This window comes from Phoenix dactylifera, unplaced genomic scaffold (assembly GCF_009389715.1).
Source record: "Phoenix dactylifera cultivar Barhee BC4 unplaced genomic scaffold, palm_55x_up_171113_PBpolish2nd_filt_p 000319F, whole genome shotgun sequence".
In the NCBI taxonomy this organism is placed as follows: Eukaryota; Viridiplantae; Streptophyta; class Magnoliopsida; order Arecales; family Arecaceae; genus Phoenix; species Phoenix dactylifera.
The window spans coordinates 386,137-409,780 of record NW_024067788.1 but is presented as its reverse complement, the minus strand read 5'-3'; the positions used below and the strand labels follow the sequence as shown (position 1 = coordinate 409,780).

Here is a 23,644-nt window from a genome sequence, read left to right as displayed (position 1 = left end):
TCTTCGAGTCAACTCCTGAAAGCTTAGAGTCGACTCTGGCACTTTGGAGTGCCATGGCACAGAAAGTAGTTTTCAGCATTACAGTGCTCGAGCCGACTTCTACTATTCACGAGCCGACTCCAACTACATTGCCGAGTCGACTCCTACTTCATTCGAGTCGACTCTCTCTCAGTCAGGATAGAAAGCAGTTTTCAGTGCTATAGTGCTCGAACCGACTCCAGCTACAGTGCTGAGCCGACTCCAGCTACAGTGCCGAGCAAACTCCTATTCACGAGCCGACTCCTGCTTCAGCTGAGTCGACTCAAGATCTGTGCGAGTCGACTCAAGATCTGCGCGAGTCGACTCGAGCACTACTGGGACGCATAACGGCTAGTTTTTCACGGCTCCAATGGCTAGTTTTTCATCTCTAACAGCTCTATTTCATCTCCAACAGCTCTAAAATAGTTCCCAAGGACTTCTAAACTATAAATACAAGAGAACCAAGTGGATTAAATGAGAGCTCCACTACCCAAATGTCCAAATCATAAAAGAGCCCCAAAAATCAAAGTATAGGAGTGAGCAACCAAGTGAAATCCTTAAAAGTCTTATTGCAAGTAATCAACATCAAGTCTACAGCTCTAAAAGTTGGTGAAGCATCCACGACTGCAATCAATCAACCAACATCTTCTATTGCTCTCCACATTCGGTTATTATTTTATTTGTAGAGTAATAGCTTTTGTGCTTTAATTCTTTCAATTCTTGTACTTGTAAAGGTTCTTCCAAACCTAAATTGGAAGTTGTTGAATCAGGGGGATTCAACAAGAAAAAAGGCTTTGGTTGGTGTGCCTTTGGGAAAAACCAATTGGGTAGTTTGTGAGCCCGAAAAACAAACGGAAAGATTTTGGTTGGTGAGCCTTTGGAAAAACCAACTAGGTTGATTTTGAATCCGGAAAATAAACGGAAAGGTTTTGGTTGGTGAGCCTTGGAGAAAACCAACTGGGTTATTTGTGAGCCTGAAAAACAAACGTCGTAAAGGTTTTGGTTGGTGAGCTTTTGGAAAAAAACAACTGGGTTGATTGTGAACCTGGAAAACAATCGGGATAGGTTTTGGGTTGCTGAGCCAGAAAAAACTAACTTGGGTTTGTTGTGATCCTGAAAAAACAACAAGTTAGGTTGTGACTTTGTAAAACAACCAGGTTGTAGTCTTAGGATTATAGTGAAATTTCCAAGAGAATTTGGAAAGTGGATGTAGGTGCAGTTGGCATCGAACCACTATACTTTTGTTGTGTTTGTAATGCTTCTTTGTTGTTTAATTTTCTCACTTACTTACTTAGATAAATGTCTAATTGAATTGCATGCTTAACTCTTATCCACGCATCCTTTAGTTGTAAGTATATTCAAATTGTTTAATCAAGTCTCATTTAATAAAACTGCATTAAGATTTATTGTATTGAATTGCATGCTTGGGGAAACTTAGATTAATCGTTTATTGAGACTGTTGCTTAATAGTTTTAATCTTGATCAGATTAGAATCAAACTGTTGCTAAGTTTAAATTCTACTGTGCATCCATACAACTTAGCTTAATTAACTGAAAAGTTTAGAAATAGTTAAAAAGTTTTAAAAGATCCAATTCACCCCCTCTTGGGCTGTATCTACTGGGCGACAAGTGGAATCAAAGAAGGGGCTCTCTTATTATTTGTAGTCTTAACCGACTAGAGCCAAAGATGAAGGCAGCCCCGCATAATGTACTATTCACTGAGGGACTTTTCACAAATAGACCTCCACTATTTGATAAAAATAACTATATTCAATAAAAAGCTAGAATGAAAATCTTTGTTCAATCATAAAACTATGAGTTATGGAATATCATAACAAATGGCCCTCACACACTCTCTCAAGCTATTAAAGAAAAATACTTAGCACAATTGAATGCTAAGGCTATGAACATACTATAATATGCTATCCATGAAACTGTATTTAATGAAATTTCTGCATATTTATTTGTTAAGGAGATTCGGGATACTTTAAAAAATATTTATGACAAATTCTAGATTAGTTCACATGTGCTTCAATTACATACTAATAGTGATCTACAGAAAAAAATTTTGAATCTCCCAGTCAGAAAGAAAGAACAACAAATGAAGAATTTAGTAATGAAAACAAGGATCCATCCTCAAACACCAAAAAATTCAAAAGCTTCCTGAAGACAAAGAAGAAGAGGAAGCAAGAAGAAAGGAAGAAAGAGATAAAAAGCAAGAAAGCCTTGACCAAGAGTAAATCAAGCAAAAAAATAAAATTTAGGAGCAATAATAATAAAATCAGCTCCAAAGAATTACAAGAGGTAACTAACTTATGCTTCATGGCACAAGAAGATAAGGTAAAATTTGAATTTGATTTTACATTTAGTGATTTTTAAGAAGAATTCTCTTTTGATGAACTACTAAATGTTTTTCATGATTTGTATGGTGAATTTAGAAAACTATCTATGAAGAACAAAAATCTTAAAAAGTTAAATCTGAAAATTTCAGAAGAAAGAAATTCTATTGCTAAAATAAAAGACAAATTAAATTCTGAGAATGAAAGATTAAAGTTAAATTCAGAAGAATTGATTCAAAAAAGTCAAAATTTAATTAAAGAAAATCAAAACTTAATGAAGAAGTTATTTAACTGAAATCTCTTATTAACAAATTCACTGTAAGTTCAGAAAGATTAAAAATGATGTTTGAAAGCCAACATACTGTTTTTGATAAATCAAAACTTGGCTTGACTCCCTTGCTTAACAATGAACCTCTAAAGAAAAAAAAATTATAAATTCGTCAATCAAACCATCAAATAAGATAACTTATTTCAAACATGAAAAGAATGGGCATAACAACTTTACCTATAGTTCTAACACAATTAAATCAAATAGTAAAGTTATTACAATTAAACAAATTTGGATTTCAAAAGGAACCATATGTCCTAACTCCCAAAGATCCAAGCAAGCTTGGGTACCTAAAATGAATAACAAAGATTATCTTGTAAATGTGTCAAGCAGCCCTTGAAACTCATGTGAAACTCTTAACTAGGTGCCATGATACGTGACTTATAAATGAAATTTATTTCATCATTTGTGAATATAATTTAGATTGTCATGCTTAACTTTGTAAATTCAAATTATGCTATTGAATGTTTACTAAATGTCTTATATGTATGATAAATTTTATCTCAACAATCTTATTATGAAATCTTCTAGTGCATGATGATAAGAAAACAGTGAATGAATATCTATAACTTTCTACTTTGAGTTTTCAAAATCTAAATTCTCTTTCGAGTATCAATGTTTGATGCTGATTTCATGCCTTCATGCTAAAATTTTATTGAGCATAATTCTTATAAAATTTTATTTCATCTTTTGATAAGGTATGAATGCAATTTATCATGATATCATTGTTTCATTCATTCCTTAAGTAATTATTTAGAATGTATTATGATTTGCCCTATAAGACTCATGTGTGCAATATATGTTAAATCATAATCATCTCAGATTGGTTCAATCATGAATGATTAATGTGTAACGATCATAATGAGAAACTCACTTAAAAATTTTACAATAACGAATTGGTTTTCCCTCTTACAAGTAATTTTCAAGACTATTCTAGAATTCAAAAATAATAAATTTGATCTTTAAAGTATTTCATTGAGCATAATCATTGCATCCATGATTAATATCTATCTCTAAAATTATCTCAAATTTCGCTGATTAATTTTAACTCGTCATGTTTAATCTGAGCATAAAAATCTTTTAAAGCATGAATATTAATTCTTTTGAACTATCTCTCATAAGTCAAAAATAAAAATTTTATTTGCTCTAAAAGAAGATTGCTTATCTTCCTGAAACATGATTATATGTGTTGAGAGCTAAATCATAATCAAAATTTTGATAGAGACAACTGTTTAATTTGATTAGAACTTAACTTGTATACCTAATTCATAATTATCTTAAGCAAATAGAATCTAAGCTAAATTGATTCTAAAAATAAGAAATTGATTTGATCTTGATGAATCTTCCTATTGCCTCACATGTTTGTCCTTGAACTATCTTGCTTCATGAAACTATCTCTTTAGTTCAAGTGACTTGTGCTTGCTTATATTTAGGCAATCTCTTAAGTAGAGTGATTCAATATTCAATTATTATCGTATCTTATGTTGAGTTATCTAGTTAAGAAATATGTTGTATGAATATTTTGTATCTTGAAGAAACTAATAATTTTTCTTCAAGAAAGAAAAAGATTTTATTAATAATGCAGCATCTATGAGCAAGAAATGAGAGATTTCAACTTGAAAAATACCTCCACATAAGGTACAATAAATATTTACATGCAAACAAGAGAGAGGACCTTCTTCAGCCAAAAGTTTACACATAAGAAATCTAGTAGGTTTTGACTTGAAGAATACAAAATGAATCGGTAATTTCATATACCTCTCTTGCAAATTAGCTGAGCAAGGTCAATAACTTAAATCCTATTGTGACATGATTAAAGTCTTTGATTACTAATTTCTTGATATCATGTCTACGTATGTATTGATTAACTTATGCTTTTGGAGATTATTTCATGGTTTGCCTAAATTGAAAAATACCTTTGCCTATGCGATGCATAACCATAAAATACACAAGTTTATGCTTCAAACTTTGATTCAAAGTAACTTGTGATCCTTGAGCATAATGAAAATGCTGCTTACTTGCATGATATACATTTATATGATATGCAACATATTAGATTATTTTTTTATTCTGCTCTTTTATGTAAATCACTTGAAAATAACAAAAAGAGAGAGATAAAGAAAAGAAAATGAACATTGTTCAGGGCAAGTAAAAGCTAAGTAAAAATAAATACTCAAATCTTAAGTAAAAGCAAAACAAGCAAAGTATACTCGGCACATTTGTGAGACTTGTGTGAGCAATCTTTTAAAAGGGATGAAATTTTGAAATCTTGTTGAAAAATCTGAAAAATTGGCTATAATTGGAACAAAATTGAGTTTCTCAAAATTGTACTTAATGAAGACGAATTGGTGATTACTAAAAGAGTCAATTAAAAAAAGATGAAATAGATCATGATGAAATCTTTGCATGATTAGAAGCCAAAAGATCACCATTTTTATTTGACTGCTTTATAATCCTTGTATTTTGTCAGATGAATGTGTAGAATGCACTTCTGTATGGTTATATCATTAAGAAGTTCTATGTAAAAATAACCACCTATATTTGAAAAATATTTATTACAAACATGATAAAGCACTATCTGATTTAGAACAAGCACCAAGAGCATGATATAAAACTTTAAGTAACTTTTTGATAGAAGGTAATATTAATAAAACTATGTATTAAAAAAGTTTTGATATCGTAATTGCTTAAACTTATATTGATGACATTATTTATGGTGCTATTAATGAAGCTTTATTTGAATTTTTTACTAAGTTCATGTAGGGTGAGTTTGAAATGAGTAAAATGGATGAAATAACTTTCCTTTCGAACTCCAAACTAAGACAAACAAGAAAAGAGATCTTCATTGGCCAAAGTAAGTTATTCACAAGAATATTCTTATAGAAGTTTGGCATGAAGAAAAGTATGTCTATGACCCATCTTATACAGTTTGAAAATGATGAGCAAAGTAAATTCTATTATTTGAAGCTGTATTATTGTATCATACAGCTTGTAGGCCAAATTGTATGCTCATTTTGTACTTATATGCAAAGATATCAAATTAATTCTAATGAATCACATTTAATTGATATCAAAAGACTCAAAAAAATCTGTTAAGAAAATAAAATCTAAGGTTATGAATTAATGAAATACTTAAGAGTTTTGACATCAAACAAGATTCTCAAAAGATGTAATGATTCTAATGTCAAAAATTTAATGAAGAATCCAATTCTGCTCTCTATATTTAATTACATGAAAATAAGACATTATTTCATAAAAGATCACACTCAAACTGAAAGGATTATAATTGGATCAATTAATACTAAAATTACATATTTAAATATGGGGAGCATATTTGAAAAGAATTGATTTTGATCCTTGACATGTTTGTTCTTAATGCTTTAATACGTAATGTTATAACATATGCATATTATGTTGTGCATGTGACATAATATTTTAGATTATGTATTTTCAATATTCATATAATAAAGATCTTCTCTAAATATAATTTGTAATGCTCCATGCTTGGACAATTTGATTGAAACATATTTTTACCAATAGTAATTTCATTTTTCTTTTTGTGATATTCATAATTTGAAATCAGCTTGGAACATAATGTTTTATGTTTGATTCATGATCATTGTTGTCGATATCTGAAAAGCATGAATAGATCTCAAGAGTCTTACATAGATGAAAGAAGAAATGAATGTTCTTAAATGCTAAATCATTAAAGATTACTCTATGTAAATTTGGCAAAGGACTTTTAGTATACTTTTAATGTCTAATTGGTTTAAAATTGATATCAATTCAAGCATATTTTGGTATCAGACATTGTGCTTCATTGAATATCTTTTAAAAGTTGGATTTCCATCCGTACTTAATTGGTAAATTATTTGTTTTGAAAACTAATTAAAGAAGATTTCATCTGTCTTGGTATCGAAAATTTACATTGGAATCTACTAATGAGTTCTTATTGGCTTGCACTTTAGAGCTTCAATCCTGTACCAATTCATTTTAATTGATTTTGATGCTATTCTTTTTAAAGGAGTAAAAGAAAGTCTTTAAAAAAGCTCCAAAAGAACTTTCAAAGCTTTGAATTTTATGTATGCTCTAAGATATATCATAAATTGCATGAATTCATGTTTTGGTATTTGTGCGACAAACTTTGAAGTCATTAAGAATTAATGATCCAACATGATGTTATATTTTTCGAATATATATGTTTTGATATTATACTCTAAAAATTAATTAGATTGCTCTCATGTTGCTATATACTTAATATATTGGGCCAAAGATCTTAAATGAACAAGCTTTCGTACTTGTTTTTAAAGATCTTTTAAAAAGAAAGAGGTTGGATTTTCATTCATGCTTTCTTTGAATATCATTCTTGATACTCTTTGAATTAACCTGAAAAAGATTCCATTTGCACTTGATTTGAAATCTATCTTTGGAATCACATTCGATGTGCTCTCATTATAATTTGCTCTGGAATCATCTTAATTGGCTTTGATCTATGCTCATTACTCTTGTTCTGATATTATTGCCTTGAGTTATATGATTCATATTCTTGCAACAATTCAACATGCATCGACTGAAAATCAGAGTACAATAAGGAAGAGAAATATCTTAGTATAATTTGTTATTTTGCGCTTAATGTTTCATTATTTTGCAACTGTTTTTGATGTTGTCAAAAAGGGGAAGAAATATCTGAGTAAGAGTATATGCTCATAATGCTTTACATGTCATAATACTTTATGTATTTTGAATGGAATATAAATCAGCTTAGATTGAAATGTATTGATTGGGTTAAGCTGATTAAATCTAAAGCATTATCATGAAGTATATTTTAAAGATACATATTTTCTACTTCATGTAACTTAGCTATGCATTAGTTCTAGAACATAATCTATTTTATATTGCATATACTCCAAGTTTTGTCATCATCAAAAAGGGAGAGATTGTTGATCCAAAGATTGATTTTGATGATCACAAAATCTTGAAGTATAATTACTAATGGTTGTGTTGCAAGAAGAAAGATAATTTGTTTTGCAAGGAATATAGCAAGTTGGAAGAATGCAAGAAGGCCTCAAAAGTTCTCAAGAAAAGTTGGAAGAAAGCCACACTTCATTGGCCCAAGTTTCAAGTACAAAAAATTCAAGTTGGAGGAGCAATTCTAAAAAAAAATTCAAAAAAATAATTCTCGAGTCGACTCCTAGAAGCTTAGAGTCGACTCTAGCACTTTGGAGGGCAATGGCACAGAAAGCAGTTTTCAGTGCTACAGTGCTCGAGCCGACTCCTACTATTCACGAACCGACTCCAGCTACAGTGCTGAGTCGACTCCTACTTCATTCGAGTCAACTCTCTCTCTCAGTCAGGACAGAAAGCAGTTTTCAGCGCTACAATGCTCGAGCCGACTCTAGCTATAGTGTCGAGCCGACTCCAACTACAGTGCCGAGCAGACTCCTATTCTCTAGCCAACTCCTGTTTCAGCCGAGTTGACTCAAGGTCTGCGGAAGTTGACTCGAGCACTGCTGGGACGCATAACGGCTAGTTTTTCACGGCTCCAATGGCTAGTATTTCATCTCTAACGGCTCTTTCATCTCCAACGGCTCTAAAACAGTTTCCAAGGACTTCTAAGCTATAAATACAAGGGAACCATATGGATTAAATGAGAGCTCCACTGCTCAAATGTCCAGATTATAAAAAAGCCCCAAAAACCAAAGTATAAGAGTGAGCAACCAAGTGAAAGCCTTAAAAGTCTTATTGCAAGCATTCAACATCAAGTCTACAGCTCTGGAAGTTGGTGAAGCATCTATGACTGCAATCAATCGACCAACATCTTCTATTGCTCTCCATATTCAATTATTATTTTATTTGTAGAGCAATAGCTTTTGTGCTTTAATTCTTTCAATTTTTGCACTTGTAAAGGTTCTTTCAAACCTAAATTGGAAGTTGTAGAATCAGGAGGATTCAACAAGGAAAAAGGTTTTGGTTGGTGTACCTTTGGAAAAAATCAACTGGGTTGTTTGTGAGCCCGGAAAACAAATGGAAAGATTTTGGTTGGTGAGCCTTTGGGAAAATCAACAAGGTTGATTGTGAACTCGGAAAATAAACGGAAAGATTTTGGTTGGTGAGCCTTGGGAAAAACTAACTAGGTTGTTTGTGAGCCCAAAAAACAAACGTTGTAAAGGTTTTGGTTAGTGAGCTTTTGGAAAAACCAACTGGGTTGATTGTGAACCCGGAAAACAATCGGGATAGCTTTTGGGTTGGTGAGCCTGGGAAAACTAACTTGGGTTCGTTATGATCCTGGAAAAACAACAAGTTAGGTTGTGAGCTTGTAAAACAACCGGACTGTAGTCTTAGGATTATAGTGAAATTTCCAAGAGAGCTTGAGGAGTGGATGTAGGTGCAGTTGGCATCGAACCACTATACTTTTGTTGTGTTTGTGATGCTTCTTTGTTGTTTAATTTTCTTACTTACTTACTTAGATAAATGTCTAATTGAATTGCTTGCTTAACTCTTATCCACACATCCTTTAGTTGTAAGTATATTTAAATTGTTTAATCAAGTCTCATTTAATAAAACTGCATTAAGATTTATTGTATTGAATTGCATGCTTGGAAAAACTTAGACTAATCGTTTATTGAGTCCGTTGCTTAATAGTTTTAATCTTGATCAGATTAGAATCAAACTGTTGCTAAGTTTAAATTTCATTGTGCATCCATACAACTTATCTTAATTAATTGAAAAGTTCAGAAGTAGTTAAAAAGTTTTAAAAGACCCAATTCACACCCCCTCCCCCTCTTGGGCTATATCTACTGGGCAACAAAGTTATTTGATGCCATTAATGTAATTAACTTTCGATCATATGATGCGATTAGACAACACTTATTAGCCTATATATATAAGGATAAAGATAATATTTGGCCCTATTTGTGAATGAGCGAAGGAAAAGAGACAAACGTAATTTTTTTGAATAATTCATATCGACACACTTACATATTTATATCCTCAAATTTTATGATTTCTCAAGTTAGAAACCCGTTTATTGCCACTTAGACTATCAATGTTATAAAACCAATGACTAGAGACAAACTTTACCATCAAAACATGTGGTTATCTTTTGGGAAAAGATGATGAGAAAATTTGACATCAAGAGCAAAGAAGAAAAGAGATTTCAATAAGAAAAATTGACACAAGAGTAAAGAAGAATTAAGATTATTGAAACAACAAGCTCTTATCACATGAAATTTGGTTTTTGCATTGTTGATATTATTTCACATTATGAATAACAACTGATCACATTTGAATAGGGATAATTTTATTAATTCTCCTTAGACATTATGGGGTTAGCCTTAAATATTTAGGAAGATAATATTCCTCCAAAATTTTGTGTGATTTTTAAATAGATTCCAAGTTTTGATATTAACTTGTGCCTCATCTATTTGATCAAGCAGTACAAGGTGTTGCCATTAGAATTTGTTCGGGGGAGGGGGTGAGGGGCTTAATAGAGAAGGATAGCTCAATTAAGTCTACATGCTTGGGGAAACAACTTGAGAGGTATTTCATTATATTTTAAAAAAGAGTGAACTAATCTAGCTTGACTATTTTATGTCATTCTAAAGTCTATAAGGATTGGTGGAGCATCAAGGTGGGAGCATAGGCTTAATCTATCTTATTATATGGTAAGATGGTCTAATTAACACTATGATGGGGAACTGCCCATTACAATTAAAAAAATGGTTCTCATTAGACTCTCTAATTTTGTTGTAGCTACTAAATAGGCTAGGCAACCTTATGAAAGGAACTTGGCCTATCGCATAGATAGCTGCCTAGGTATCTAGATTAGAATATTAGTACAAAAGTCTCCTTATCTTTGATCTTATTTTCATTAAATCAAAATATTTTGTAATATTCAATTATTAATATTTTATCTCTCTCTCTCTCTCTCTCTTTTATGTGCAACTCGGTGTCATTTGCAAAAAATGGAAAAATATTTCATAAATTACATTGTACATTTATATAGAAAGATAGACACATAATGATTAATTACATGCATGAATATATATTTTGCGAAGAAACATAAATATAAAATTTGAGATTGCATTGCAAGCAACTTTTAAAGAGAATAATAAAATTTTAAAAACAATATACAAATTATTTGATTATTTGAATTTTAAAATAATATAGAAATTACTTATGTATTTAAGGGAGTTATAAGGATATTTTGAAAAGAAAAAAAATGATAGATAGAATCAAAATGGAATATTCCTCAAATTCAAAGTTGTTGTGTGTGTATTTCTACATACTTTTATATGAATATGCTATGATGGTTCATGTGAGGGTCTCCAAGGTATCTTAAAGCATGTCTATCAACAAGATAGTGACCAAGCCCCTATGTGACTAACTTTGTATAACAACGAAGTTATTTTATAATGACTTGCAACAGCAATATATCGTGCACTCATCAAGGGCCTATCTCGGAATCGATGATATTTATTATTGAAGATGGCATAAGGGAAATATGCCAAAATGGCAAAGGTGACCAAAAGAGTGAAGCCAGTGAAGATATCCTCTCTTTTTCAAAAAGATAAAATTTTCATAGTCCTCTTTGCCTATAGGAAAATAGATTTAGCTCTAGCAAATATCCTTGTCATGTCCATGAGGTAAGATTGTTTGTTCTCCGATAATCATCATAAGGTAATCAAATACTTTTTATATAGCTATAAAATAGAAGATTAGAGATATTTCCGTATGCCTCCTCCTAAAGGGCCTCTTGGGCCATTAATTAAGATCATATACAATACTAAGATTGTTCAAAAGCTGCAAGCCCAATATATAAAAGATATATTTCAGTGATCCTTAATGCTAATCTCTAGTGCAACAAAAGGCAAACAAAAGCAAGAAATTTCATGCTTAGAAAAAGATTGTACAAATGAGATAATCATGGTTATATTTTAACCATAAAAGAAGGAATTCAAAAACTATTTGATATTTTAAAATCAATTAGCACAATAATTCAAAAACTATTTGATATTTTAAAATAAATTAGCACAATATAGTTTAAAAATTTCACAAGAAAAAGTTATTTCATATCATACCATCAGCATCAAGCCTTCTTGCAACTATTTGGATCCCCCTCTTTGGATTTATATATCTTTTACCAAGAGTTCCCATTTAGGACTCCCTTTAGTTTATCTCGGACTTCATTTTGTCTCTTCTCACAACTTCTATCAGTGTTACCTTAAGCTCTCTCCTCCTTTTCAATAGATACTTACTTGGAATAATTACCTAAATGATGGATCTCTATATACCAATACAAATACATACTTGAAATAATTAGGCCTTGTGAAGAGTTTGGTATAATTACATTTTAGTTACATATATAGTTTTTACTTTTGCAAACTCTAAACTTAATTACTTAAATTAGGGCAACCCTAAAATTCTTTTAAATGAACTATTCTATAGTAGTTAGATAAGTTGCAAGCTTTAGCAGACTAGTGTCTTTAATGCCAGTTGGACTCATTCAATTGGACTTTTGTTCATTCTCTATCAAGAGGTCTAACCCGAAATCTATTTATAAAAGTGATGCAAAAAATGGTGAAAATCTTTCATACCCCCTTATGGTTTCACTTTAGTCACATCCCTCTTTCTCAACACATATAGGAATCATTCATATGTTGCCATTCCCTTTGCTTTAATATTAAAAAAATAATTTGGAAAAGTTCATTGTCATGACCATAACCATTAACATCAAGCCTTCTTGCAAGTATTTGGATCCACCTTTCACCAAGTGTTCCTATTTAGGGCTCCCTCTAGTTTTATCTTAAGCTTTTATTTATCTCTTCTCACCACTTTCATTAGTGTTACCTTAAGTCCTGTCCTCCTTTTCTCACTTTCTCCAATAGATACTTACTTGTAATAATGACGTAAATGATGGATCTCCAAATTTCAATACAAATACATACTTGAAATAATTAGGCCTTGTGAGGAGTTTGTATAGATTGCATATCAATTACATATATAGTTTCTTCTTTTGCTAAATCTAAACTTAATTACTTAAATTAGGACAACCCTAATATTCTTATCAAAGATCTACTCCATAGTAGTTAAATTAGTTGCAAGCTCTAGTAAACTAGTTTGTCTTATGCCCATTAGACACATCGTAATTAGTTGGTGTAGCTCTCCTCTTTATAGAGGCTCTAAGTTTGAGTTAAGACTACAACTCTCTAACTATATTTGTATTTTTTTGAAGAACAACATAGCCATGGTTGTGCATATATATAGATTTTGATTTGATTATGCGCATTTACAATCAAGTGACATATACTAAAATATCTTGGAGCTTCATAGATGGCTTATTTTGCTGTGGTTTGCTAGAAGAAGAACGTATGTTCATTTCTTATCAAGAGGTATAACCTGGAATCTATTTATGAAAGTGATGCAAAAAATGGTGAAAAGTTTCCATATACTCCTTATGGTTACACCTTAGTCACATCCCTCTTCCTTAAAGCATGTAAGAATCATCCATATATTCTCGTTTCCCTTGTTTTAAGCCTAAAATTGATCTTTTTTGCTCTGGGTGAAAATAGATAAAAATAGAAGATTATTTAGACAAACAAACTTTGGCTATTCCTTAAGGCTTATTACCCTAAGAATCACTCTACATCCAAGAATAGTAACATTTGTTATCCACTTATACCTCCTTGAAAACTTTGTGGTGACTTCGTACTAATTCTACGAGAAGACTGTCACAAGCTAACTCCTCTATTGAAGTTACCATGGTGTAGAAAATACTACAAGCTATGCCTTCCCTAAGAGGGCCTCCAAAAACCAAAGACCTCTCCATTATTTAATAAATTATGATAGGATGTTTCATCTAAAGCTTCGACTCTACTAAAAAAGATAATCACATGATGAAGTGGCTCAACACATATCAACTAACCCATTAAGCATAATGGCATTTGGCTTATTTGGCTATGTAAGGGATGGCATAAAGTTCAATAGCATACCATTTATTGGAGTGGATTGGTTGAGTTGCTTGCATTCATGTGGTTTTATCAGAATATTGTTTGTTATTCTAGGTTTTATTTCTAAAGAGGCATCTTATGAGATGTCTTACGAGGTGTTTTATATAATCTATCTTTTTCCTTAATGGTTAAGGTAGGTTTGGTTGCTTTTTTAGTTCTTTCTAGCCCATTGCGGTTGACTTATCAAAAACAAAAAAAAAAAAAAAAAAATCCAAAATGCAGGGCTTCAAAGGCCAGGCATGATACCCTTGACCTATCACAAGAGCTTGTGATATAGTTGGTTTTGAACTAATGAAAGAATCATGTTTTTAGCCTGGGAAAAGTTCAAAATATAAATATGTGGTAGAATGTATGATTATATATTTTAACTCTCCTATAGCTTTCAGTGTGCTTCTTATGCACCAAGTTTGGAGATGGAAATCGGGTTCACATTTTGGGTAATGCTCAAGAAAGTAAATTAAATACAAGAGGCATTATTTTGGAATTCCATCTATGATAGAAATTTTGAAGACAAATGACAAGATAGATTTATTATATCTATTTTATTTTTTAACTCTTATATCCTTGTCAAAAGAAGAAAAAAAAAAGGCAGAGTTCTTTCTGGAACAAAGAAGGAACATGAACCTGGATGAAATGGTAGGAAATATGGGAGTAACCATGCTTCTGGGACCCAAGGGTAGCTTCCAGACCATTCATATACTCCAAGCATCTGCAGTCATAATAGTACAATGGCATCAAATATATATTCAAGTGATTAGAATCACCGGATTTTCTAAAAGTAAAGGTCTCATCTCCTACTGAAAGGGCAAATTTTCCCCATGCTGATATAGCAGTTGCACCACCATGATCTAGTATCCATTTTCGTGCTTTCAGCATCGCCCCATCTCCACCTTCAGGCTCTTCACCAAGCAACCTCAAAGCAACATAACTCATGGATGTGCCAATCATGTTGCTTGTACCTTCAAACTGAACGCCCCATCCTCCATCTTCATTCTACAATTTCATATATACATTCTTAGGAAGTTTATGGTCTTTGCTTAGTTAAATTTCAAGGGTTTCAGATAAAAAAAAAATCCATGCCTGTAGGTTGTACATATAGCGAAGCATCTCCCTACGGTGTTCCGATGAAAAAACTGTATTGAATTCTCCAATAGCATGTAAACTAATAATCTGCATGAAAAATTATATAAAACAATATTATAATAATAACTCCAGCCATACTACTACAAAACTAGTCATTTTCATAGCTGATTAAGCAATTCTTAGAGAAGATTATATTTTTCGGTGATTTTGTCTACATGGAAAGAGATACTTGAATGGAGCATTGGAAAAATCTTCTCAATTTTAGATCAAAAATTACCCAAAGAGGTAAAGGGAACGTTGGACCAGAAAAATCATTAGGCCAATGCCCATCATGAGCTTGTAGAGTGGAATAACGAATCATGACCCTCCTTAAGGTTACTAGCACTGCCTCCTTTGTGATGTCTTCACGATCACCTATTTTGACTTGGGGGAGAGTCTGTTTGTTTGTGTTCCCCTTTTCAAACTGCATATCAAGAACCAAAAATCATATCTTAGAGTAAAGGATATGATGAAAATAACACATTTGCAAAAACACACACACACACATGGAGAAAAGAAAAATCTGAACCTTCAACAAAATCACTCTTGATTTTACTTACATCATCAACCAACATGAACCAATCTAGTTATGGCTAGGCATGTAAATGAGTCTGATTCAGGTTAGGCTGAAGTTTGGCCAATACTTTAAGTGGCTGATGGACCGAGCTAACCCATTCATTAATAGAAACATGCAACATACTTATCCTGGCTAAAATATGGGTACCTGATCCAATTCAAAACGAATTTCTGAATTATTGAATCATCTCTAATGCATTTTTTTAATATTCTCCTTGCATCTCTATTACCTATTGGAAAAGGCTTTCTATGACCAAGCCCACCATTTTGTCACTTGACTCTTTTCATAGCCAGAATTTTATTGGTAATATATTTCTTGTTTTAGTTATACCAGTAACTAGGCAAGTGCAATGCACATTCGAGGAAAAGAGAAGAGAAAGTGCATAACAGAGTCCAGTTTGTTTAGGAGTTGAATCAAAGAGTTTAATTTATTTAGGAATCAAATTAATACAACCTATTGAAGAGTTTTATGAAAAGGGTCTAACTTGATTGGAAAAGCATGAGAATGAGTGCTTGTGGTAATTAACATAGGTGAGAAAACTAATGGGTTCATTAATATTTTTTAAAAAAAGATAAATAGGAGGGGTATTCTCATTTGAAAAATGATAAATAAAATTAAGAGGGAAGATTTCATGATTACGGAACTATCATTTCTATATACAATATAAATATGTGAGACTCTCAATTTTTATAGATGTCAAGATATAGTAGAAAAGTGAAAAAAAAAATTAAATAATAAAATGAAAGAAAATTCAAATGGCCCAACTCCTGCTGCTTTATGCTTTCCCATTTATTTTAATTTCTAAGAGGAGAGAAGGCCAATGAACTCAATGTGTCTAAATAATCAGTTCTTAGCAAATAGAGATGCTCTCACTTGCATTTCAAGTGCTCAATGCTAATATACTAGCATTTGGCATTTGCAATGCACATGGAAAAAGAAATTTGTTATTCATCCACTTTCTTTCCTCTCCCTCCTTCCCATTTTGATGTAGTTTCTTATAAATTTCAAATTTTTATTCTTCTATTCTTTTCCATTATCCCTATACAATTAATCAAATTATGGGATCAATTTTTTGTATTTCACTATTTTGGGACTATTAATGATAGCATTTACATTTTTTCTTTTGTTTGTTCGACTCTTAATGGTAGTATTGATGGGCTGGCATGCTCATTCATTAATTTTTCTTTTTTTAAGTAGAAAATAGGTTCCCTTATCATTCATTTCATTAAGAAATTGAAATGTAAGACAAAACGAGCTACAACATATAATGGTATTTAAATAAAGAAAGATCATTAGTTGTAAAACCCCATCCTTAGTTTATTGGGCCCAATTGGAAAAGATTTGGCCCAGAAATGAAAAAAAAAAAAAACAAATCGCATGTGCTTGGCACGTGCGAAGAAGGAAGAAGACTTCTTATGGGAGTCTTCTTCCTCTCGATCCCATCGGACATAATCCGACCCAGGGGCGGACTTCGGCCTTCTCCAGCTCTATTTAGATTGGGAGTCTTCTTCCTCCTGATCCCATCAGATCGAATCTAACCTAGGGGTGGATTCTAGCCTTCTCCGACTCTATTTAGAGCCTTCCCCCTCATCTCTCTTCTACCACATCGAAGAGCCCAAGTCCCCGATCGACATCATCATTGGAATTCTTTGATTTTTCTCCTCGAATGTCGACCACTTCCAACGTCGTTGCCGCTACCAACCATTGCCGGAAGCCAGGTAAGAATCTGGAAACCTTTAGTTAGCTTATCTCTCCTTCTTCAGTCATCCTTGGAAGCTTTGATTCCAACCGGTTATCGCTAGATTTTGGTCGTAAAGTGATATAGCCCTATTTCCCCTATTTTTGTGAAAACTAGCCTTCTTCTTTTGTTTTTCGGCAGGTTCCTCTGTCGGCGTTCATTGTCGGGGTTTCCTCCTAACCCCCCATGATGGATTATGGTCATAGCCTGACCCCAGTTTGCCCTATTTCATGACATGAGGGGTCCCCTATTTTTTACCGTCTTTCGCACTGCCAGCCGCTAATCGCTTATTGGTCGGCCATAGGTCCCTAACCTCGGGCACCACCAACAGTCATACTCTTTCTCCTCTTCCTTGGTGAGAGCGAGAAGCTTCCTTTCTTTCTCTTTCCTTTCCTTTCCCCATCCTTTCTCTCTCTTATTTTTCTCTTTTTTTTAACTCTTTCTCTAGAGTTGATTAGACTCCGTAAGTATGACTCTTTGTGATTTCTAGATCGATCTAAATGAAGGAATCTGATTCAGGGTCATCGGACAGCGTGCCAGCCCCTATTTTGGTTCTTGCCAAATACTGTAAGATTTAGTCATCCATGATCTCTATTGAACCACCTATATCCTAGTCTGAGCATGATCAGATGAATTCCGCTTTAATTGGACCGACCGAGATGTCACAAACTTTCTCTTAGTCAGCCTACAAGGGTATTGGGACTTAGAATTTTTAGTCTTAAATTAATCATGATTAAATTTTAATAAAATAATAATATAATTTTGGATATTAGATTTTGAAGGAGGATTTCAGGATTAGTTGGATTGCCTGCTTGTTGTTCATGCAAAATAAGTAATGATCTACCTTTTCTAGATTTTTTTTTATTTATATAATATTATTTTTACATCAAAAAAATTGTTAATTGATTATATGTGATTTATGAATTTTATGAGATGGTGTTTCGAATGAAAAAAATAGATATATAATCCAGAGTAATATTTTCTAGACTGTTATTTTATTGTTTAATGATCTTACGTCGTATATGCATATTTTGATTGGATTATGATATATATGTTATTTTGTAAAAAGATCTTTAATATGTATCATATTTGAACTCTCAACCTAGTTATGCACTATGATTATTATTGAGCTTATTGATTCTGTTTCTGGCTCTACTATAAGGTATAAATGTGGTATTCTAGCCCACTCTATAAGATATAAATATGGTATTCTGGCCTACTCCATATAGTATAAGTGTGGTATTCTAGCCCACTCTGCAGGATATAAGTGCGGTTCCATTTTTGGACTAGCCACAGGATATAAATGTGGCCATAGTTTAAGGCTATTGAATTGAATATGATTTGTTTTGAATCGGATTTATTTATTATGTATATAAATATTTAAAAGATATGAATTTTAATGAATTTTTGTTTTGAAACAGAATTAATTATGTCTTTATACTGACTCATTATAATTCGTATTTATATTTTATGTTATTATATAAATTATCTAGTTAAGGTATTCATTACTTACGGGACTGTCTAGCTCATTATACAATTTCTTACTGTTTTAAAGATCCGAATAGCTCGACTTGGGGATTTATCATGGGAGAGCGATTAGAGATAAGATTTTGACATTTTTATTTAGGTTAAATTTTATTTTAGAGTTGATGCAAGATTTTAAAATATTATTAGTTTTGTAGGACTTTTAATTTTGTTATTTAATTAAAATTTAAATATTATTATTTAAATTATTTTTGTTGCTAGATTCTGATATCATGATGAGATGTCTTACATGCTCGCAGGAAGAGTTCTCTATAAGTATGCGGGGATTGCTGTGAAATTTGGGTCGGAGGTGTGACATTAGTGTTGTGATTTAATTGTAGACCACCCTGAGGCATCCCCTCCCAAGCTCTTAGATCTAATCAATACATGATCCTTCAAAGCTACAATGGATCTTCATCTAACTATTATCTGGACTTGGGTTTTGTAGCCTACCTATCTGAAAGTAACATAATAGTTCCTTATTTAGGTAGGAGCCAAAATGGTCAAACATCCAAAAAGTTGAAGAATGGTATCCTTAGTCTTCCATTTTTTGTCACTTTATCCCACTAGGCTTGGAGTTTTAATAAAGCAACACTGATCATTAACATGACTAATAGAAGCTATATTTGTTTAGGAGATAGGTCAGAATCAACGCTTTCTATTCCATTTGTTGTACCTTATTTAGTTAAACATTTACTTCAGCACTTGGGTTAAATCACCTCTTTAGAAGGCAAAATAGATATTTTGAAATGTTGGAAGACAGTAGTTGCGTTACCTTTTCTCCTCCTAACACTTTTATCCCACTTAACCTAGGAATAATCCAGGCTATCTTAGTCTAGAATAATCTTAACTTGAATATTTGAACCAAGAGATAGTTGTTCTTTCTTAGCTACGTAAACTATTCAATCCCTTCTTTCTAAATTGTTTGACCACGTTAAATTTGAATAAAATACCAAAGAAATAGTTTTTAGTTTATGTAAAAGTTCAAAGGTAACCCTCATTATTGGAGGATAATTGAGCGTCCAAAAAGTTGCGTGGCTGCATATGTATAGCCGAATAAAAGTGGGAAAAAAAAAACTTTGTGTTGGTTTATTAGGGAACCAACTAGGGGCCTAACTCTTAGAAAAGGTGAGATAGTTTAAGTCTCCTTTTCTTCTCCAAGTTACCCCATTTAACCCAGCTAATTGGGATTTTTTTTTTTATTGAACCAAACAATATTGGTGCATTTATGAGAGAGTTTTGGCTAACCCAAGGTTTACTATCCTGTAACCCGCTGATTAAGTGACTTTATCCTCCACTTTTAGCCAAACTAGACTTCTATATATATGGGGTTTGAGGATAAGATAAGGCACTCCAAACTATAGCTCTTTAGTGGAGTTGTTCTAGTAGCACTAATTATTCAACTAGGTTCAAATACATAGTCGGACTTGATTGGAGGCACACAACAAAAATATACATCTAATTAGATTTGGATATAATCTTGAATATGATTAAAAAAAATGTCAAATATATGAATACAAGTATGAATTTTAAGGTTTTTATATGCAGATTCAGGTAATCGAATGTCATTTTTTTATTTAGATTTGGATTTTGATACATGAATATCTGCAAAAACTTAGAGAAGTGTGCTAAGTGTCGGATTGCCTAACATGTATTTACTATAAAAAGGAAATTCTCTTGGACTCTCTATATATAAGGCTTAACTTAAATCCTTTCTTAGACATTTACTATTTATGATCTTTTTTCAAAAAAATCTTTTAGAAAGTATATACATTGCACGTGTTGCATTCTAGTTGACATGTTCATAATGACTAGAGAGAGGGTTGTTAATTATATGAATTCTCCGTAGAAGGTTCTTATGATTCTCCTTTCTCTGAAAATATCTACATATCTAGATTTTGTAATCTAAATCAAGCTTCCCAATTTGTGATTATTGAAATTATAGTTAAATGCTTAAATTGTGACACTTTCTTAACATTTATGAATTTATCATTTAATATTAGTGGTCACTTTTTTTTTAAAGAAATATGAGGATGCCACCACTAGGGTTTGAACCTTGGTCCTCTTCCAAGTGGATGGGGCTTCTAAGCAGCTGAGCTAAGGCTGGTTAGCATCTTAGTTTTCTTTATTTAGCTTTGCTCAAAAGGTTCAATTTGTATCCAAAGTAATAATCGACTTATATTATTATCTATTAAGAAAAATTAAAAATTGACTACTATCCAATTATATATTTATACATTGAATATGCATAAAAAAATATGAATATACCATTCATTATCCAACCATTTTGTAGTCCACTATGAACCCTATTATCTTTTCTTTTTGTTGAGGGTCTTTTTTCTAGTGGTCAGAGACCAAAGATGCCTAAACCTGAACCCAACCATCTTAATCTGTTCATTGAATTGAAGTTTCATGAATTTGGATTGGACTTTAGCTTATAATCTTAATCTAACCCCAAGTTGCATTTGGTTAGTGTTAAGCTAATACCAGTTGGATCCAAGTTGCATTTACACCCAGTTGGTTAGTGTTAAGCTAACTTCATGTTTATGCTTCACATATTATATATCTAAAATCTTTAGCCTTAATAAATTATAACATTGTGTAAATGAACTCGATCGACATCCCAATCTTCAATATTAACCTAACAAAGAAACCTTTGTCCGATCTTTACCTACACAACCCAACACAACCCAATTGACCTAAAACTAGTCTAACCCAATGCAATCTCAATTTATCATGATATAGGTTTTGGTTGAAGAAATCTCAACTGGTGGTCAGGTCAGCTTGGGTTACGGCTAGCTCTCAACATGGTAGAATCTATCTTTAGTCCCCACAAGGATTTGTAGTATGTATACAAATCCTTCCCATATGAGTCATGCAGCAGGCAAAAAATCATTTTGAAGTGGGAATGCCAATAGCCCATTTAGTAGTTCCAGATTTTTTTTTGACTATGATAAGCTAAAAACTCCTATAATCCGTTGACCTACCATAGGAATTTATCAAGATCATCAACTTCCTGAATGAAATTGTTTTATTTAAGTTATAGTATTTGGATTTTGAGCTTTCCTTTCAAACTCATACTTAACCCATAAGGCTAGATTTCAAAGTATGAACTATTCAGGTTTTGAACATAGGAATTGACAAATTTCAAGTTTACTAAACTGCACCCTTGCACACAACATGATGCATTCGTCTACATCTGATAAATTCGAACTCACTTGTAGAGGTCCCTTTTACGTCCACTATGAACAAATAGCCACCATAGCTGACTGCATCTCTCCGGTCCATAATTTTAATCTCTCCCCAAGTGAAAATATTTGGAGAGAGAAAAGAAACTCCATTTCTCTTATCTTCTTTCCTCTCATGTCCATAATTCTCCGCTTCAGTATATGATAAAATTATCTGCGATCGAATTAAGTATAGTACATGTAACAATCTAGGTTTTCATCCGAAAAAACTAACTAGAAGATGTTATTTGGATTTTTTGATCTTGTATAAGTATCTAAGATTTGTTCAGTGTATAGCCAATATGAAACTAAATATATGTCCGTGCTGATTGTCACAATACATATTTCCATTAAAAATGTAACGCATGTTGTTCTTCAAGGAAAAGCTAATATCATAATTTAATTACCTGCATTCGTAAGATTAGATCTGCATTGTGCCTCATCTCGAATCGGTGCTTGCGGAAGTTCTCGCGTGCTTCCTCAACCTTAGCAAGCTCCTCGGGCGTACCCAAATTTGGATCAAACTCCCATACCTGCCTCCCTGCAAAGTTGTTGACCGTCCGGAGCATTGGATTGCCTCCCTCCCCAATTTTTAGCCTCCACATCTTTTAATCAAAGGTTGTACCTACCAATTCAAAATGAAAGAACCACCCGTCGCATCTAAAATAATTTCAATAGCCTGCTGAACTATGCACAATACTTTTTACTATGTTATAACAAGTTTGATAGGCGATGAGGGCAGAATTATAAACAGGAGAATAAAATAAAGCCGTGATAAGAAAAAAGAATCAAAAATTATGGTTCAGTTTGATCTGCAGTGCAATAAAAGAAGACGGAATAGAAACAATAGAACAGAAGAAACACAACTAACTCTCTTTTTTTTTTTTCTTCTCCTTCTTCCCTGCTCCTTGTTTGCTTGGAGTTCTCAAGATTGCCGGCAAGCTTCACTTATAGTGGAAGATTTGCTGAGAGAGAATCATACGATGCTGTCATTCTGTCAATAATAATTTCTTTAGGTGAGCCATTAGAATGCTGTTGGAGGAATGGCAAATTAACGCAAGTGTGCAACAGTCAACTAATTGCAGTAGTTGCGCGTCACTGTTGATGTGGCGTACAAATAATTGTTGTACCGCATGATTATGACTTATCTTATAGTCTGATGGTACTTTTTAATTATTCATGCTATAATTAATATATATATATATATATATAATTATTTATTATTTGGTAACTATATTTTAAAGTACAGTAAAAATTTAATATATATTTTTTAAATAAATTAAAAAATATTTTAGTATGATAAAACAATCATAAAAAATATTGTATAATATTATACAATAGATCATAACAAAATATAATACATATTAATATATAAATATATAATATAATATAATATTATTGTAATGTAATATAATATTATTCTAATATAGTTACTATAATATTATATATTATAGCATAATAATATAATATAATTTGATATTATATAACATAAGATATCAATGTATTATAATATAATATAACATAATATTATTTTTATAATATAATATAATATTTTTAAAACTAATTTTTAGAAAAAAATATAAAGGCATACAATCATACTTGCAAAAGTGAGATTCTACGATTTTTTTTTTCAATGGTTTTTTGGTTCAAAATGATTGGTAAATAAATGCAGAAAAGAAATAATACCTTGATCACATGGCAAAGGAGAAAGCCAAAGTCGATTAGGGTTCCTTGTCTGTTGGAACTCCTGCTGATTTCTTTCT

The 23,644-nt window shown here is 32.1% G+C and overlaps 1 protein-coding gene across 1 annotated transcript in view; it reads right to left on the bottom strand.

Annotated features, from left to right (window-relative positions):
- LOC103695874 (cycloartenol Synthase-like) overlaps window positions 1-22,696 on the bottom strand; it is a 72,713-nt gene extending 50,017 nt beyond the window's left edge. The window contains exons 1-5 of the mRNA XM_026800692.2: window positions 22,289-22,696; window positions 15,054-15,239; window positions 14,774-14,863; window positions 14,492-14,686; window positions 14,318-14,402 (exon numbers count right to left, since the gene is read on the bottom strand). Coding sequence (XP_026656493.2) covers window positions 14,318-14,402; window positions 14,492-14,686; window positions 14,774-14,863; window positions 15,054-15,239; window positions 22,289-22,486 — 754 coding nt within the window. The 5' untranslated portion in view covers window positions 22,487-22,696. The remainder of the gene's footprint in view (window positions 1-14,317; window positions 14,403-14,491; window positions 14,687-14,773; window positions 14,864-15,053; window positions 15,240-22,288) is intronic.
- Between the last annotated feature and the right edge of the window lie 948 nt (window positions 22,697-23,644).